The sequence below is a fragment of the Lutra lutra genome, chromosome 1 (genome assembly GCF_902655055.1).
Source record: "Lutra lutra chromosome 1, mLutLut1.2, whole genome shotgun sequence".
Classification (NCBI taxonomy): domain Eukaryota; kingdom Metazoa; phylum Chordata; class Mammalia; order Carnivora; family Mustelidae; genus Lutra; species Lutra lutra.
The window spans coordinates 185,915,784-185,936,322 of record NC_062278.1 but is presented as its reverse complement, the minus strand read 5'-3'; the positions used below and the strand labels follow the sequence as shown (position 1 = coordinate 185,936,322).

At 40.0% G+C, this 20,539-nt stretch overlaps 1 protein-coding gene across 9 annotated transcripts in view; it reads left to right on the top strand.

The window, feature by feature from the left end:
- Positions 1-20,539, top strand: part of MITF (melanocyte inducing transcription factor) — a 218,820-nt gene that overhangs the window by 98,162 nt on the left and 100,119 nt on the right. For 2 of the 9 annotated variants that reach the window (XM_047746970.1, XM_047746963.1), the window contains exon 1: positions 19,884-19,961. The exons of 6 other annotated variants lie outside the window; for them this stretch is intronic. In XM_047746970.1, the coding sequence (XP_047602926.1) occupies positions 19,906-19,961 (56 nt within the window). In that variant the 5' untranslated portion in view covers positions 19,884-19,905. Of the gene's footprint in view, positions 1-19,883; positions 19,962-20,539 lie in introns of those variants that run through there. One more of the 9 variants, XM_047746967.1, reaches the window with a different exon arrangement.

The following is a 20,539-nucleotide window of genomic DNA, read 5'->3' as shown; positions in this document are numbered from 1 at the left end:
TACCTGAGCTAGAGAAGATCAAAAAGACTATAATGGTGTCAAGTGCTAATGTCTTACTTGCTTTAACTCATTTAGTTACTTAGCCCATTTGTAGATGAATAGAACCTGGGAGCCAGGAAGTGGCCCAGCCTGGTAGTTTGAGTCCAGGGGTTGTGTCCTTAACCCCCAGAGTGTGCTGCTCACAGGGAAGTATAACTAGCAACGGTGGCAAGAGAAGCATGAAGAGAATGCACTGGGGCTAAGTGGACCGTGCTGGTGGCATTGGTCACTGCTGGTGCTCTCTGTGGTAAAAGTTCCTTTCACATCTGACAGGTTTTGGATGGAGAGAAAGGTCTCCTTCACCACTCACACTTCCCTCGTTTTCTTGTGCATGCTTCAAACAGTGCTTTGGTTCAGTTTCTTAAGAACTTATCAGATTTTCTGGAAGCTATTTGGGAACCCCTTCCTTATAACATGAATCTTCTTTTGATGCTGGTAAGACCTGGGTATTTTCATCAGAATCGCATTCCGCTAGCTTCGCAGCCTATAAGCTCTTCCTGTCACGTTCTGTTTAATGATGTGCTAGAAATACTCTCTTCTCTTCGGCCTTGATTCCTCCCTTCTGTCCCCCCCTTATGAACACGTTCTTCTGCTTGCCTCTAGGACAATTGGGTTTTCTAGTGCTTATTTCTATTTTTGATGTAATGAACTCATGTACATTAGTGCTTTTGCAGGAGAACAGATTTAAAGCTGAAAGGAAGCTTGGTGAATTTGTAATGGTCTGTTGGGTTCAGGAAGGATCGTTGGTATCCCTATGTTTTCCTTTGATTTGTGTGTTTTAAAGTGAGAGAACATTCTGATTTTTGTGGATGCTGTCAGCCTAGACAGCCGAGAGAGAAGCAGATATCCTGGCCAGCTTTCTGGGAGGAATATGGGAATGGTTGTGTTTCTCATGACTTTATTTTTCCAGTGCTGACTATATAGCAGTATCACTATGGCAAATATTGTCTGGCCATGGAACATTTGTAAGAGCAAGGGTTTCATGAATGTTCTGTCTATTACCATGGCTGAGGAATCACAACAAAATAGTCTCCACATTTCCTCGAGCACTCATGGACAGATTCCAATATATTACTTTTATGTTAGCTCCTAGACCACATGAAGAATTTAAGATAAAATATTACTGAACACATGGTGACTAAGAACTGAGTAGAATATTTGTACCATTTTCTTCTTTTTTGCATAGTAATGCCATGCCAGGAATAGTGACATAGATGGACTGGTGCAGAAGGACTTTGCAAGAATGTATTCTTGTAAATGTATTCTCTCAGACTTTTGTTATGGACACGGTAGTAATGACAACAGCATGCAACATCTCTTTAGCTGTTGATAATGACCTCTAAACGCACTTAAGAAAAGAGCAGACACAGATGATGTGACAAATATAAAACAAGCCCACCATAGGTATTCCAACAGTCATCATGATTTCTGTGTTTTGTTTTGTTTTTTACCGTCTTCTCTAGAATATGCCTCTCATGTCTTGATGTGATCAATAAGAGTAAGAAATCAGGTGTGAGTGTGTACAGAGAGCATTTTGAGAGGTGGCTTTTGGAACTGGGATTTTGGGGGGCAGAGGTCCTTCTGCAGCACCTCATGTGTGTAAGAATGTAGCAGGCTGACCCAAACACATAGGAGGAGCTCAGCTCCGTTGCTGTTATGGAGGAGTTCCTTCCGTGGGGCCCTGTTAGCATCAGGCCGCGGTGATGACAAGGTTGGTAATAATAGCTGCTACAATGTATCGAACGCTTGCACCATTTCAGGTTTTGTGCCAAGTGCCTGTCATGCTTTTTTCCACGGGTTATCTCACAGCAGCCTGTGATGTTGGGGCTCTCCTTGTCCCCATTTTACAGAAAAGGAAACTGAAGCTCAGAGGGGGTCATGATACTTTTCCCCTGGGTGCATAGCTAAAGCGAGACAGGAATGACCTTGGATTTGAACGCAGTCATTTCTGACCCCGGTTTTTTCCTGACCTCAGAGCCTGGGCTCACAGCTTATTCTCACCACACTGTTTCTAGAAAGAGGAAACTTGCCTGGATTGTTTCAGTATCCTGCTGCTTATTCCCCTGCTGCCCTCCTCTTTCAAGAGTCTTTGGATCTTTGCCCTGACCCTAGGCTTTCTGAAGCAAGGATCTCTCCACAGAAGCCCCCCTTCTTTCCTCCCTCCTTCTTTTTCTCCCTTCCTCCCTTCCTTTCTTGTCTGGTAAATTCCTCTCAGTCTTCAGGACTCCAGTGCCCTGGCTTTATCCTTTGAGTTCACATAACACTTTGCTCCTAGCTTAACCAACACCCTTTTCAGCGAACAGTCTGCTATTTAAGTATTCCAGGGAATCTTAGGTTGCGGCTCAAGAATTTGGTTGACTTTTGTGTGTCCGCCTGTGTGATTTTTTTCGGGAGAGCCCGCAGTTTTCATGTGAGTCTCAGAAAAGGAGTTGACCAAAAAGGTTGAGGTATTATTGTTTCTAGGTTTCCGCACCGTCCCCGAAGTAATGAATACCTGGAGGGGAGAAGCCTATCTTACTCATATTTATTTCCTTGGATGGATATAATAAGAGATGTTTTGAGTTTGTGAATGAATGAATGTATTTACTGGTCGGGCTCTGGGGTGCTAGAACGTCTGAATGTCGGTTCAGAACATGTGATCAGATTCAGACTGCCGTGAATGAAATTCCTTCAGCAAGTGCTAATATCTTTCAGAGCCTCATTCTCCTTATTGGTAAAAGGGACATCCTAATAGTGTTTAAGCGAGAGGGTTTCATTGGGGATTAAAAACAAGGTACTGTGTGGAAATGCTTACCTTCCATAATTAGCTGCTATTATGACTTATAGAGCACTGGAAAAGGGCTGAAGGACGAGGTTCTTATGATTCTCCTAGTGACTGCCATGGGGTACTACAAAAAGAGTTCCCATGCCGCTTTTGAGTTTTAAAGGCTCAAACCAAGATGACTTCTCTGGTCATGGTGGCAGTTGCAGCTCAGACACCTCCCAGAAATGTTCTTGGACATACCCGTTGCCCACGGCCTCAACCTTGGCTGTGCAGTGGCTTAGGCTCCTCTCTGACGGACCCCTCCAGAATGCCAGCTAATGGAAATTTTGTGATGTGGCCATTCTGCCCCTGAGGATTTGGACATATGCTTTTTATGTTGAAATCAACAGAAAAAAAATGCAGTTGTAGCCTCCCCTCTCCATAATCGTCGAAGTAGGCCTTTTGCTCACATGTTTTTGGAGCTCCGGAGTACCAAAGCTGTCGCTTGCTGTCCTCTCTACGCATCGCAGGAGAGTCCAATAGGTCAGATGAAAGACAGAAGGCAGCAGGGCATACTCGCTTATTTACATAACACTGATGAATAGCTGCGCGTAGATCAAGACATACACATTATTTCTAATAGTACAGCCATAGGGTCACATTGGCAAGAAGCTGCCCTTAGAAAAGTGCTTTAGTGGGTTACTTACAAACTCTGGCCCATTAATGTGGCCTAAATATAGAAAAGATAGCTCGAAATCTCTTTACGGAAAATATATTGTGAGCTGGATGCATTGCCATAAGGGAAAATACTGTTGACTCCTACTTTTCCCACTTTAAAAAAAAAAAAAAAAAGGTTTATATTGTTTCTCTTTATCATTGGTAACAGTATGACCTTGAGTGAGTTGCTTCCAAGTAGCTACTAAAAATAAAATCCTTAAAGTGGATCGCAGCTTTCTTTATAATCACCAAAAACTGGACACAGCCCAAATGTCCTTTCCTGGTGGAAGGATTACAAGCCATGGGTCTACCATCCAGTGGAATGCTAAGTAGCAACGAACAGGAGGGAGCTGCTGACACCTGCAAAAACATGAAAGCTCTCAAATGTACTTGCGTGAGGGAAAGGAGCTGGACTCAGAAGCCAGGCATTTGGTCCCATTTGTATGGCATTCTGGATAGGACAAAATTGTAGGAACAGAAATAGGTGCTTTCTGGGGGTTGGGGGTGGGTGATATTTTGACTCCAGAGGGCATCTCGGGGGAGTGTTTTGAGGTGATAGAACTGTTCTGTATCTTGGTTGTGGTGGTGGTTATAGTAATCTGTATATTTCGGACCTTGCAGAACTGTACACCAAAAAGATGAATTTTAGTATAAGAAAATACAAACCAAATAATTTCAAAAAGGGAATGCCAGCATTTACCCAACACTCAGAAGTGTGGACTTGCTTTGAAAGGGTAATGCATGTCACTCAAATCCCATAAATAATATTGATGAGCTGCTATAATGCAGTATTTTATGGGAAACCATAAAGGGAATACTTGTCTAGTAGTGTAACAATTAGACTTTGATAAACAGGTGCAAAAAACTCTAAGATAACTTTAGGGTTGTAATTATCATATGGGAATTTAGGTAGACGATATATCTAATTGGGATCATGGATGCTTATTTTTTTAAAAAGTGTAGGAGGTTTTTTAAGGAATAATCTTGAAAAATGGGTAGAGTTTTGAAATGTTTTTTAACAAACCTTTAATTGAAGTATACTGTTTCTACAATAAAGTATACAAGTCATATGTGTACTGCCTGATCAGTTTCCACCAGGTCGTCAATACCCAGTCTATGAGACCATTATTAGCGCTCTTGTACCTTCTGGTAGGGAGCCTTTCCCCCCAAATAATCACTATCCTGACTTCTAACGCCATCGATTAATAACATCTATGTGTCATTTAACTTTATGCAAATGGAATCATACAGCACGTACTCTCGTGTTTGTATACTTTTGCTCAGCATTTTTGTGAGAGTCATCTCTCTTGTATGTGGCAATAGTTCATTCCCATGGAATATTCCCTTATAAAAATACGTCACTATTTATCTCTTCTGTTGATGGGTGTTTAAGTTGCCTACAGTTTTGCGTTATCATGAGCAGTGCTGTCATGCACATTATTGTCATATAGTTTTGGTGAATGCACATACCCATTACTGTTTGATATGTACCCAAAGGTTTTGGAATTATTAGGTTGTAAGGTATGCGTATGTTCACTTGTCTTTTCCAATTTTTTTGAGTATATTTGACACACAATACCACGTTAGTTTCAGATGTATGACCTAGCGATTCAGCTTCTCTATACCTTTTGCTATACTTGCCACCAGCATAGCTATCATCTAACCATACAATGCTATCACCATGCCAGTGACTATATTCCCTGCGCTGTGTCTTTTAGTTCTGTGACTTATTCATAACTGATATTCAATACAGGTACGAATCCTGTATCTCCCACCCCCCTTCACTCATTTGTGTACCCTTCCCACCACTATTCCCACTGGAAACGGTCATTTATATTTTTTGTATTTGTATTTTTTGATTCTGCTTTTTTTCTTCATTTTTTTTTTTTTTTTAGATTCCACATATGAGTGAAATGTGTTATTTGTTTTTCTCAGTTGACTTCTCTTTTTTTTTTTTTAGAGATTTTATTTATTTCACAGGTTGGGGGGGAGAGCATGCACAAGCAGGGGGTGTGGCAGAGGGAGAGGGAGAAGCAGACTCCTCCCTGAGCAGGGAGCCCCAGGTGCTGCTCCATCCCAGGATCCTGAGCCCAAGGCAGATGCTTAACCAGCTGAGCCGCCCATGTGTCCCTCAACTGACTTACTTCACTTAGTATAATACCCTCTAGGTCCATCTGTATATTTGCAAATGGTATGATCTCATCCATTTCTTTTTTTTTTTTTAATTATTTTTATTAACATATAATGTATTGTTTGCCCCAGGGTACAGGTCTGTGAATCATCAAGCTTACACATTTCACAGCACTCACCATAGCACATACCTTCCCCAGTGTCCATAATCCAGCCACCCTATCCCTATCCCCCCCAACCCCAGCAACCCTCAGGATCTCATCCATTTCTTATGGCTGAGTAATAGTCTGTTGTGCATGTGTGTTTGTATAAGTGTGTGTGTGTGTGTGTACCACTTCTTTATTCATTTAGTGGACATTTAGGTTGCTTCCATATTTTGGCTATTGTGAGTAATGCTGAAGTACACATAGAGGTGCATATAAAAAAATTTCTAAAAAGTCTTTGTACCAGTTTATACCCTCAGCAACAACATCCGGATGTTCTCCTTGCTCCATTGCTTGCCAGTGTTTGGTAATGCATCTCTATTTCATTTTATTGAGGACTGTATATGATTTTTCATAGAAAGAGATTGCGGGCATATGAAGGGTGCTCTAGGCAAGAGGAACAACCCAAGCAAGAGCATGTAGCTAGGATGAGGGAGTGAATATGTTGTTTGTAGTGCTTGGAATAATTACAGTAGTTGAGACTAGAGAGGTAAGTGGGCCTTGATTGTCAGTCTCAAAAAGAAACCTGAAATTCACTTATTCTGTGTTGACGACACATTAATTTCATTAAAATAGCTGTATGAAAACAGCAAGCCATGCTTTAGGAAGCATTCTCTAGTAGTAGCATAGAATATATTGAGGGCAGTTAGAGTGAACAGGTTAGCAGTCCAGGCCTGAGCTGAATCATGGCAGAATAACCTTGAGGGCAGAGAAGATGCAATTTGGTGGTTGATGGGAAAGATGTGATAAGTAACTGGATAGTCGAAGGTTAAGGGGGCAAAGAGTAAAAGACACCTCTGACCTGGTGGTATGTTAGCCAGTCATGTCAAAGTTCACTGTTACCCTTAATGAGTGACCTATGCTTGCTGTCTCTCTTTCTTCCCTTCCCTTACACTTCATACTTTGTAATTTTTTTTAAAGTTGTTAAATATATCTAAAACCTATTGGTTTATAAAGAACAATAAAATGAATAAACATGTACCCACTGTATCTACAGACACAGAATATTTTAGAAGTCTCATCTTTGATCACATCCTCCTCTTTAACTCCTACCCAGCTAACTTCCACCCTGAATTTTAGGCTAATCATGTTCTTGCTTTTCATCATAATTTAACTGTCTTTTATCTGATATTTAGTAGCATCTCTGACCTCTGCTTACTTGATGCCAGTAGGACCTGCCTCTCCATCTGTAACAGCTGAAGGTGTCTCCAGACATTGTCAAGTGTTCCCTAGAGACAAAATCACCCCCAGTTGAGAGCCACTGCTCTGAAGTGTTAGGATTCAGTGAAGAGGCATTGAGTTTCTGTGACTGACAGGAGAGAACCATTGTGTAACCGTCCTTCCTTCCTTGCTGCCCCACACCAGCCCCAGGTGGCTGTGGGCAGTGGTACGTTCTTGTCTTTTGGTAGTGGACCTTTCCTGGTCCTGGAGATGGTCCTTTTTCTCTTATAAGTGCTGATGACTATTTTCTATATTCCCATGGACCATAAGTCTACTTTCTGTCTAGCTGCATCTCTCTTTGCCCTAATCCCTCCCACCTTCAAGGTAGTTTTTATGGGCCTGATGAGCAAATCATGCTTATTGCATTTACGAATTGGTTCCATTTCTCCCCAAGCAAACAAAAAAGCATGTAAGCATGTAATTTTTGAGATTTACTATCATTAAAAAAAACATATTAAGTACATGTTAAAAAATCAAAGTTAAAAGTGCCAATAAACTATAAGATGCACATATTTTAAGTATACATTTTATAGCATTATTGATAGTTTGATACTGATTTGGGCCTAGGAGTGATGGAAAATATTCACATTGGTAAAGATGATGGAACCTTTGATTTTTTTTAAATTAAAATCTGAAAAATTTAAATTAAAATATATTTCGGTGTACACAGCTCTCCCATAACTTTGTGCATGGATTTTTTTTTTTTTCGAGTGCAACACAAACCTGTCCATGAATCCCAAAGCATTATAAAGTTGGCTCCATCTAGTGTGTGAAAGTATTATACAGCTGGGGGGGAAAGCTGTACTAAAAATCTCTTGGTACTTCATTATGAAATAAGGAAAAAGAAAAAAAAAATAGACCAAAATAAAAGTGAACTACAAGTTATACTTGTGCCCTAGGAGGTAACACAGGCAGAAATGACCTTCACAGCGAGAGAGGAGAGAGGAGCGAGGAGAAGTCGTTATACATTGAAACATCAGCGTCAAGCATGCCTGACATTTTGCTCTAACAGCCTTGCCTTTTCCCCCTCCTGGATGGAGGGCTTCCTTACAGGCACAGTCAACAAACATGGCATGTCACTTGCATTGTGATATTCTCCATCCTGCCTGGCCAGATCCCCACTCTTCCAGTATGGAATCATATCTGAGAGTCATACTCATTTTCCACAGTTAGGTGAGCGATGAGGGCTTGGCCCCCTTACTCTGATTTCTGAACCCTGGATGATTTTCTTGATCACACTGAAACTCTTTTTGTAGCTGGGAGCTTCTCACTGCCATGGAGTAGGCCCCTAACTCTTGGTTGTGTTTAATCTTGTTTCCTCGGAAGGATCCTGGCACAGTCTTCATTTCTTTCGATCAGCATTTCCCAAATTTCAGCCATTCTCACGCAAACTTCATGACTTTTGCCCCCATTGACTCTGGGGGGGGCTTAAAAATTAGGACTGTATTTTCAAGAACTAATATAATGGGAATCACAAGTGGAAGTACACGTAAAATAAATAAAACTAGAAGAAAACTGTCAGATTCTTGTAAGGTGTGTTTTCTGGAAGTGCCTGAGCCTGAGGTCGGAGTTTTTTTGGTTACAAAGGGCAAGTGTTGAGAGATTGAAGACATATTTTAGCATCAAACAGAGACTTTTCCTGGGATGAAAGAAATGTGAGTGGCCTTCTTACTGTGTAATTCCATGGTTATTTATTGTGGAGTCTGTGCGTCTGGATTTAAGATCATCTGTGTCCCACACTGGCAGACGGCTTAAGATTTACCATCTTTGCCAACGGAACTTCATCGTTTTCCTCATTTCCAAAAGGCCTTGTTTCCCCTAAAAAGCCTTTTCAAATAATACTTTTTTGAGCACTTCCTTACTTCTTCCTCCATTAACAAGTATAAATTGTGCTGATATCCCACATTTTCTCATTCTCTTTTCCAAATAGATAAAGTAACTTGAGGACAAAAATTGTGTGTTTATGTTTCCTTCTCGCAAATGCCATTAATTTAATTCATGCTTGGCATAAATAAGCAGGAAAGCACGCTTCATTCCTTTTTTTTTTTTTTAAGGTAAATCATAGTCAGAAGTGGTCAGAAAAAGCACCATGGTCAATTAATTAATCACTTAGCCCGTTGACAAATAGTTATTGGGCTCCTTCTCTGGATCTGGAAAGGTACCTGGTTCAAGAGAGAGGAGGTAAACTAAACAGACATGGTTTATGCCTTCATGGAATTCAGAATCTAGTGTGGGATGTGGGGCATAGACTACGAAAGAGACGACTGTAGTGCACAGTTCTAATTATAGACTTAGTTTGCTTCTGTGATTGTTGGGTGGTCACGTAAATTTGGAACATAGGAGCATTAAAAAAGGCATGTGGGCTCTGGAGTTTCAAACCTCACATCTACCACTTATTAACATCTTGACTTTGGGCAAGCTACTCACCTCACTAAGTGTCCCTCAGTGTCTTTATTTAAATTAAAAAAAAGATTAGATAAACCTAAGGTGTGATATGCAAATACAAGGTACAGTTATCATTGTGACAATATGATGCATTCTGTCTTCTGTCCACCAACCCCCCAACTTTTTAAAAGTGAGGTAGAGAGAGACAGGATGTCATTTTCCCCAAATATTCAAATTCCCTGCCTGTCACACTTGTAAATGAAAATACATTGATCTTTGATCCAGTATTAGCAAACATCCTTGTTAATGGGAGTATCACTGTGGATAGTGCTTAAAGATTGCAAAGCCACACAATTTTCAAATTGTCTGTGTAAATTAATAAATGATTTGAGCATTTCTCTGTCCAGGTTCTAAGGTCCCTGGTAGTACTGATTTATGTCAAGTATATCAAACAGTGCCTGGGACATAGTAGGTGCTCAGAAAGTATTTGTTGAATTGTTAACAGAGTTGAGTTCCTGGACCCCCCCATCGATGGAAAGGAGACCAGATCCAAAAGTCAAATGCACAAGCAAGGCTTTAGTGGGGCTACAGCTCAAGTGGAAGGGAAACAGCACCAGCAAGAATGATCAGGGCAACCTCCTAGAACAGAGGGGAGGCCCTGCTTCTATATAGAAAGTTCTCTCTCTGGTAGGTTCCCGCTTGGGTCTGGTCCACTATGCTAATGAGGTAGAGGTAGTAAAAAAAAAAGTGCCCGCTTCTGATTGGTGGGAAGGTCGATATTGGCAGGTAACTCAGGCAGCTCATTGGTGCTTTTTGGAGCCGGGGTCCTCAGTGTTGTCTGGCTTGTGTATGGGGCCGTATCCTTGGCCATATCCAGGTTCTGTTTGGTGAGAGAAGTAGTTTCACCCTGATGCCCACAGAAAGTGTCCCAGATGCATAATGTTTTTCACTTGGGGCTTATTCCCATGGTCCCTAACTGCTAGAAGGAATGAGTTTTAATGAGAATATTTTGAGTTTTCCTTTTTTTTTTCCTTTCATGATTTCATCCACATCTCTTAAAAATGAACCAATGTTATTTGATATTAGAAGCTAGAAAATCCTGACTAGGAATGGTTATTATTCTCTGCATCTGCTTTGCCATCCTTGCCTGTAATATCTGGCAGGTAATTAATACTTACTAGATGTTGAAATTAGGTAGCTTTGTTGGCACTATTTCTTTCTTTCTTTCTTTTTTTTTTTTTTAAGGACACATGACTTAATGTTTTAAAGCAAAGATTAAATTTTTTTCCTTTTTGTTAGTTTATGGCAGTATTACTTGAAATTACACAGGCCATTAATTTAAAATATTGGTTATTTTAGCATTTTACTATCCACATAAATATACACTTTGATTATAGGAAAGACTCCCTAGGGTGTAAATTAGGTGCAGAACACTAATATTGTATTGAGTTTATTATGATTGATTGGATTTAATCAACAGACAGGAAGGATTTATGTGCAAATATTATTTTTCTCATTTTAAATCCTGTTTGCTCAGCATAACCAAACAGGATGTCATTGGAATAAGAGTTAGTACTGAGATGTTTTAGAAGTTTAGGAAATTTGACTAGTAAAACAAATTTATCATAAGGTGATCTGTTGAACACAAAGAGGTTCTATTTGTTAGAGTTTTGCTTATTTAAATATATGATTTCCTGCTTAACTTCTGGGCATATTTATATAGTAAAAATACAAGTTAAAAACATAATTGACATACTGAATCAGAGCAGAGCATTCCTTGGGCTAGAATTTTTCCCTATAGCTAAGACAACCATTGTAAAGGCAGTAAGTTGTCCACTATCAAAAGTTACAGATTATTAACATCTTAGTTTTTGGTTATTCATTATGAATATACTATTCACAAAAATCACAAATATATTATTCACAAATATTTCCTGAGCTTATGAATATTTAGTCTGTATAACCTCTTCAAATATCAATTTTCAAAAGTATCTTCACTGTTGCCTCTAAATAATAACTTTTAGAAGTTTTTTGAGGCTCCAAAGGCTGATTTCTCATTCCTTACAGTGTTCTGAAATCAAATCTCTGTTCCTTGCAGAATTTTGGTTGAGTGTGATTGTTTTCAGGCACTGTGCTAAGTATTTTTCATACATTACCTCATTTCGTCATTACATTAATTATCAAACAGGTAATATTCATGCCCTCATTTTACAGATGCAAATTTTGAGACTCAGAAATTAAATGACTTACTCTAGGTAAAACTATGAGGTCAACACAGTGTGTTTGTGTGTGTGTGTGTGTGTTCTCTACACTGTACCACCACACTCTTTTGTCTCTGATTGAAAAATGGTTCTGTTTGTATCTGTAGGAGAGACATAACAACTATTCATTCATTTATATAGAAACCACTTTTCTGGGGCCTTAGCGCATCTTGTACAAACTGGAGTTTCCATACTTCACTCTGTGGACTTCCATACCACCTTCCACCGTAGCCTGATTGTCCACAGAAGCAGTATATCCCTACCTTCAGCTCAGTTTTTGGAATACAAGTATTAAATTTAGATGAATAGATTAGAAGGTTTAGCTGACAAAATATCCATCCCTTTCTTCTCATCTTCGTCTCCTTTCCTAGCTTCTCTGTGGACTGTAAAGGATTTAGGCGGTTCTTTGAGTTGTTGATGCCCTGATACCTCTTTCAGAGAGGGAACCTTGGGAAGGATGGATTCACCTTCCTTAGCATCTCAGGTGGTCTGTGGAAGCCATTTCTAATAGCTGAATAGGATGTTACTTTAAAATATTTTCATATCTTGGGGTGCCTGGGTGGCTCAGTTGGTTAAGTCTCTGCCTTCGGCTCAGGTCATGATCTCAGGGTCCTGGGATCGAGCCCCGCATCGGGCTCTCCGCTCAGTGGGGAGCCTGCTTCCCCCTCTCTCTCTGCCTGCCTCTCTGCCCACTTGTGATCTCTGTCAAATAAATAAATAAAATATTAAAAAAAATATTTTAATATCTTGACTCTTGCTTTTAAGAAGAAAGAAGCTGAAGTCTTAGATAGTGGTGACTGGTACACACTCCTGTATCAGTCCTCAGCACCCTTAAGAGGATGGCAAAGACATCTTGCATGCCTGTTCACTCTTCAGTCTTTAATTACTTAAAAAAAAAAAAGTGACTACAATAAAAGGAAGGCCACATTTTTTTTTTCTTTTTAATGAGTCTGGAGTTAGCCCCTAAAGTGAGAGAAAGACCCCATGATTTTAAACTCCTGAAGTGGAAGATTTTATTTATCCTGATGTCACATTGTAAGTAACTTTGGGCCCCCACAATGGCGACAGCCTTATCTTCTCCTGTTTATTTACCTAGATAAAGGAAAGTAAATTGCACTTTTACTAAATTTCTCTTTTGAAGAAATGCCAGTCAAAGTGACATAATCTCATCTGTATTTGCCTCCCCAGCTTTGTGTTGTCTCAGGAACTTGGCCGTATTGTAGATTGTGGTCTGCTTATTGCAAAATACCCCAGATAACAAAGAAACAGCCTCTTAATCTCCTTTAATTCAGGAACAAATATTTCTTTTGAAGTGAACCCTAAGAGAGAGAATATCAGAAGGCTCAGGAGAGGAAATTAATCTGTTGTATTGATTATTATATTAAATGAAAGGACAAACTATTATTTCATGGATTTCTCCCTTCATTAATTGCTTAAAAATTGACTTCAGACAACATTTGAGATGACTCTGTCAATTATATTTTTATATATAAAATATATATAAAAGGAAATATTTTTCTAAACAGTCTTGAAAGGCATTAGTTTTTCTCTCTGGATGTTTGCATACGCATCTAAATAGTTCTTTACTAAGGTCACAGTGAGCCTAAATCAAGTTTACCTGGGGTCGTCTTGGTCTCGTCTGCTTTTCCTTATCAACCTGAAAACACTTCTTTGTGTGCCAGGTACAATGAGCAGTCTTTCAGAAGATGCTGTGTCATCATTTTTACAGGGAGATCTGTTCTTGGTAGAAGGAAATAGAAACAGGATGAAAGAGATAATCGTGATTGAATGGTACTTACCGGGTATTTCTCCAGATAGGTAGTCATTAAAAATCGTCTCCAGTCAGGCTGTGAGGGTTTCAAATGAGAACTGTTGGATCCCTTTCTTGTAACTTTGTATCACAGTACTCACTCATGAAGATCTGTTGTGTTCAGCATCCAGAAGCTTCCAGAGTATGTAATTGTCCCATTAATGCCTGTCCACTCCTCCTTCCTAATTAATAAAATGCCATCAGGCTTTACTTTGGAGGGCCTTTCTTATTGATCCTTTTTCCCTCATTTTGTCACTCCTCTATCCATTCTTCCTTCCTTCTGTCCATCCATCCATCCATCCAGCAAATATTTATTGAGCATTTACTATATGTCAGGCACTGAGAATAAAGTAAATACAAAAGAACCTGCCTTCATCAAGGACAAAAGACAAACAAATAAAATGACTATTAGTTGGATTAAATGCTGTGAAAGGAAGAAGCAAATTTTTGCTTGGAGAGCAATCGACCAGAAGTGGGTTGTTTTGCTTGTGGTAGGGAGGGTAGAAAAGATCTCTCTGAGGGAAAAATGTCAAACCTGTAAAGCCCTCCTCTGAAAGATGAGGGGCAGCCAGCCATGGGAGAGTCACTGGAGGAGGGAAAGCAGGGCCCCTGGCAATGTCCTCTCTGCCTAGTCTTTGGATGGGCATGTGTATGGGAGTTTGGGTTCCTTTGGCGGGAGCCCCTGAAAACCAGAGCCCCTTGCTTCTTCACTTTCGTCTTGTACACAGCGCCGGAAGGAGCCTCTCACATGTGCTGGGCCAGTCAGTCAGTGCTTGTGTCTCAGGGCCTTACAGTGCGTTTGACTTTTCCCAGAATGGAGCGTGATGATATGTGGGGAGAAGAGGGGGTGTCTATGTTACCTGGAGAGTATTTCTTGAGTTTCATAGTCATGTTCGTGGTACTCTTGAATTACCTCATAGTAAGGCTGTCACTGAACATTCAAAGCATACTCACAGTAATTCCAGCTGGATGCTTTAAAGGATTAAACTCTACAAGTAGAGACTTCTTTATGCAACAAATAAAGAGCACTTACCTTCTGGAGTTATTTCCTGCTTCTTTTACATGATTTACATAGAATAGACTGTATTTAATTGTATGTGTTATAATACATTATATATTAGGGGTTCCTGGGCCTGACTTCACATTTGGCTTTTATGAGAATCTTTTAAAAAACACAGAATTCCAAACTTTACACCTGGGGAGTCTCATTCAGTCATTTGTTTGGGACAAGATCCTTGACATTGAATGCTCCGGAGTTGACTCCAAGGGAGTAGTGTGGGGAGTGGAATTCCCAGGTGCTTCTGATAGGAAGACAGGCTTGGGAACTGTTGGCTGCGATCATAATGAAACATTTGAAGAGTGGTTAGATGTGTCCTAAATTGGCTGTGGGAGGTGGTTCTTGCATCAGTACGGTGCTGGGCACATCATAAGCCCTCAGCTGTGGACTGTCATTAGGCCAGTGAGCAGAAGTTCGATTTTACAGAAAAGAGCAATGACTATCAAAAGAAAAGGTAGAAGAAAATGGTGCACTTTGGGGGGCAATAAAATATTTGATATCCAAATAAAATGAGAAATCTGACCGTGGTAATGGTTCTACTTTTCTTCAGCCAAGTTTTGGACAAGTAACAAGTAAAACCTCTTATCTCTTCTCTCACCTATTCAACGTAGTGATTGAATTTTTCCTTCCAAAAAGATTCCAAGGCCCAAATTTAGCATCCAAAGAAAAAGCTGGCTGTCACTTGGATGGTTGATAGTTCCATTTTAGTTAAGGTCATCCTTGGAGAGGTCAGTAAGAATTCTGATGACTCTTGGTTTGCTGGAATTTGGGGCAAGGAATAATAATTAAGATTTTAATGCATTAGAATACAGGTAATATTTTTAGTCCACATTTGGTGTTTTATTTTTTAAATATTATTTTTCCTTTTCCTCCACTTGCATTTGAAAATTCATGTTTAAATTTAGGGCATATATGTATATATATATCTATATATATATTTATATCCATCTATATATATTGATACACACATATATACATATGTATACATATGCAGATGCACTTAGGATACTCATCTGGATAATATAGGTGTGTACAAGAGAGTTACTTTCATGCTGTAGATTAATTCATTTTAAAGATGTTTATTGAACATCAACTACTGACAGTTTATTCCACTAGGGACACAGTGGTGAACCAAGTGGACATGGTTCCTGCTGCTCCGAGACATTTGTTGAATAACTGGGTGGCTGCTTGAGGACTGGTGTTTTATTTTATTTTTAAATTTTTAGTTGAAGTATAGTTGACATACAATATTATATTAGTTTCAGATGTACAACATAGTGAATTGACAAATACATCACAGAGTGTTCACCATGGTAAGTATAGTCACTATCTGCCACTGCACAAAGTTATTATAATATTGTCGACTCTGTTCTCGATGCTGCACTTTCTGTGCCCTTGCCTTATTTATTTGATAACTGGAAGTTTAATCCCCTTCTCCGTTTTGCCCGTCCTCCCACCCACTCCCCCTCTGGTAACCACCAGGTTGTTTTCTTGTATTTATGAGTCAGTTTCTTTGTGTTTGTTCATTTTTTAGATCCCACATATAAGTGAAATTATATGTTATTTGTCTTTTTCTGACTTCTTTCACTTAGAATAATACCCTTTAGGTCTATCCATATCATTACAAATGGCAAGATTTCATTATTTTTTGATGCCTAAGTAGTATTCCATTCCATACACACACACACACACACACACACCCCACATCTTCTTTATCCATTCACCTTTCATTGGACACTTAGGGTTTCATATCTTACCTATTCTAAATAATGCTTCAGTAAACATAGGCATACATATATCTTCTTGAATTAGTGTTTTTGTTTTCTTCAAGTAGATACAAGAAGTGTAATTACTGGATCATATGGTTCTGTTTTTAAGTTTTTGAGGAACCTCCATACTGTTTCCCATAGTGGCTACAGTGATTTACATTCCCACCAATGGTGCCTTCCCCAGCCCACCCCCACATCCTTCCCAGTATTTGTCATTTCTTATCTTCTTTTTTTTTTTTTAAAGATTTTATTTATTTATTTGACAGAGAGATCACAAGTAGGCAGAGAGGCAGGCAGAGAGAGAGGGAGAAGCAGGCTCCCTGCTGAGCAGAGAGCCCGATGTGGGGCTCAATCCCAGGACCCCGAGATCATGACCTGAGCCGAAGGCAGCGGCTTAACCCACTGAGCCACCCAGACGCCCCTCTTATCTTCTTGATACTAGCCATTCTGACAGGTAGACATGATATCTCATTGTGGTTTTGATTTGCATTTCCCTGATGGTGAGCCATGTTGAGCCTCTTTTCACGTGTCTGTTGGCTATATGTATATCTTCTTTGGAAAGATGTTTGGGTTCTCTGCCCATTTTTATATCAGATTTTTATTTATTTTTGGTGTTTAGCAGACCAGTATTTTAGTATTAGGGTGATATATGTAAGGTTTCGTGAATTTTGTAGATGGTGGCATATATGCATATTTCAGTCAAGCTTTATACTCCATTGGCTGGTGGGTATTTCATTGCTGCGGCCAAGAGGATTTTCCAAGAACTCTAGTATAATATAGGTCTTTCTAAAGTACCATGAATAGTGGAACACATGCCTCTTAAAAGTAATTTTATTTAAATACTTAATGTAAACAGTCAATGGACAGCCTTCTTGGGGTGGTGCATTATCTGGGATGAAAGGTAAGGTGATGTCATTGGCTGAACGTGCCAGGGGAGCTTTTGGCGCACCACTTGGTGTCCCTGCTGGAATGGCTGGAATTGATACCATTGGTTTCATGGTCAACACTTGAGAGCCCATGGAGGGTACAGATTTTCCCTGTGTGTAAGCATGTAATAAATCAGGGTATCAGTTCTAAAAGTTACCCGGTACCTTGTAACTTAATGCAATTTCAAATAGTGCCCAAAGTGAGAGAGAGTCCAATTCAGACTTTTAAAGATAATCCCTTAAAGGTCCTGCTATAGTTGTTTCTTACCCCTTCCTCTTTGTTTTCTCTGTTTTTTTTTTTTTTTCCCCCCACTCTGTCCTATTTCCCTTAGTTCTCTAGATCAGTCAGTGTGAATCAAGGATAACAGCCCTAACCACAGTCATAACCCTAAGAGATGGTTTTTTTTTTTAATGAGAGCTTACTATATGCCAAAGACTATGCCAAACATATCACCATATCTATCTTCTCCAGTTCTAACAGTAACATATAAGATAGGCACTTTCCATTTCCCTTTCTCAGGTGAAGAATCTGGGGCACAGAAAGTTTGGTAAATTTGCACAAGGCCACAGAGTTAGTAAGTGGTAGAATTTCAGCGTGGATAAGTTGACAGCAGAACCTGTGTCCTTTATTTTTATGCCATTTGTGACTTAGGAGAAGAGAGGTTGGGTAGGTTAGTAAGGGGAATAGTGTAGCCTCTTAGTCATCTCTTTGCTCCCCTACCCAGCACAATACCTGGTATGTAGGAAGTGCTCAGTAACTCTAGTTAATGAATACAGTTATTGCATTAGGAACCTGTATGCCCTACCCTACCCCCTTGTCTTTCTATTTATTGGTCTTTATTTTTGCCAGTACTCTGTTCACTTTTCTGCACTTCTCTTCACCCTTTGTACCCTCAGGGCTCCCCACCTCCCATGAACTATCATTACCTCCTACCAGGACTATTGCAGTAGCCAATCTTGGCCCTCCTTTAGTTGAGTCTCAAAATAGCAGCTAGAGGGAACTTTATAAAAACTCATCTCTGAGCCCTTTGTTCTCCTTCATGCAGCCTCTCAATGGTTTTCTGTTCACCTTGAATCAAAATCACCTCCTTCTCCCTGGCCTACCAGATCCTGTGTGGTCTGGCTTTGGTCACTGCATTAGTCTCATGGACACCACCATTTTCCCTCCTTCTCTGTCCTCCAGCCATAATGGATCATTCTCCTAATTCCCACCTCAGGATTCTTGCATGTATATATTGTTACCACTGCTCAGAAGACTCTTCTTCCATGTCCTCCTTCCCCGGCTGGTGCCCCCACTCAGATCTCAGTGCAGAGGTCCCTGCCCAAGAGAAGTCTTTTCTGACCCTTAGATTTTAAGCCTTTCTAGCTCCCTGTAGCATTTACTACTTGTATCTTTATCTGTTTGCATGATTATTTAATATGTGTCCCACTAATCCATAAACTCCAAGAGTTTACCAAAGCCTGGGACATAGTAGGTGTCCCATAAATATTTATTAAACAAAAGAATGAATGAATGAACAAATGAGCAAAGACTAAAAAGTCTAAGTAGCTTGCCTGAGACTCCTGGCTGGAGATTTCCTATTATTAAAGGGAAGTTAAGACAAAGGTAATTCATTACATTATGGAATTCAGTTTGATTATGGCTTGGTCGAGATTGCATTGTTTTCTAATCATTTACTTTGGAGATAAACTCTTAGGCACAGAGAGGTGAAGTTGCTTGTCCTGGGCACACAGCTAGCTCATGTCACATATCTTTGTTCTGACCTTTGAATGATGTGTAAAGAGAAACATACATATTTTCATAACTCTACAGGACATGTTTGGTATGCTGAGTCTGTAGGAGCTCCATCAATATTTGATAATATTGATGTTGTCATGTTGGAATTTTTAAAGTGTTATCGGAGAACATGTGTTGTTATTTTTTTTCTTCTTGTACACCGGTGTGTCCAGAATTAATTGGGTGACAGTCTAAAAGCACACAGATATATGGCCTAAAGATGTGTCCGTCCTAGAAGACGGTGCCCACAGTTAGAAGCAGCTTGCATTTGGCTTCTAGTAGGACAGGACAGGGATCCTCCTCATATTCTTGGGGTCTGAGAGTGAGGAATGCTGTCTGGATCTCTTGCCTGCCAGCAGGAGAGCATGGCCAATTACCAGCTGCAGTTCCAAAATGTCTGAGATCACCCAGACTGAAAAGGGACACAAGTGATCTCACAACCCTCCTAGATTCTGGGACTGTATTAAGTGTTAAAAATTCACTGGGATGTGAAATTACCTCCCTTTCAAGTTCTCTACTAAAGCACAGCCGCTGCAAGCCCCCACCAGCACCTGTGCTGGGGAGATCTAAGTGAGCATCCTGAGATGCTCGCCTGACTGCTGGGGTGAACTGCGGGCCTCCTGGGTCCCTGCATCGCCCCCCGTGCAGGGGTGAGGCAGCAGTTCTGTCCTGCAGGTACAGTAGGTACTGGATTAAACAGGTCTGCTCTTGCAGACAGAGACCAGGCACCGTTCTAGCACGAGCTGTGTTTGGATTGGAGTTTCCAGGGCCTTATCAGGAGCCACCCCTAGTGACACAGCCGGTGCCAGAACTAACTTTGACTTTCACTCTTCGCCAAGGGCTTGCAGAACACTTAAAGGAAAAAAGATGGAGGCGCTTAGAGTTCAGATGTTCATGCCTTGCTCCTTTGAAAGCTTATATCTGTAAGTGAAGTTTTATTCTGGAAATAATCCCGGGACCACTTAACAGGAGCGATTTTTTTTTTTTTCTAAAGGGGGAGGATAGAAACGGAAAGGTTTTATTGGGAGTTAAAAATACTAGAACTGTTACTTTGTGACTGTGGCTTTTAATCAGCTTCAGCTGTAGCCTCTAGTATGTGGCTATGACAAGGATAACAACTAATTTGTCCGGGGTGGGGGTAGGGGTGACGGATCAAAATGTTGGCCTCTTAGCTTTGTCTTCTTGTTTAAAATTGAATGTTGATCTTAAATGAATAATGCCAAAAAAATGACCGCTGGAAAAATCTGAGAACAGAGCTTGATTATGATTATGGGGTAGATTACAGCTCAGCCTCGTCATGAATATAAAAGGGTTCTCTTCAGGAAAACGAGTGTGCTTAGGAATAACACTTGTCAGAATCATCCTATTGCAAACACTTCGGATTTTTTTGCTTTCTCTCTCTTTCTTGCTCGTTTTTTTTTTTTTTTAACCTAACTGTGGAATAATAGCAGTTGCATTTATAAATAATCTTGTTTGCATTTCTGTATATTGATTTTTTTTT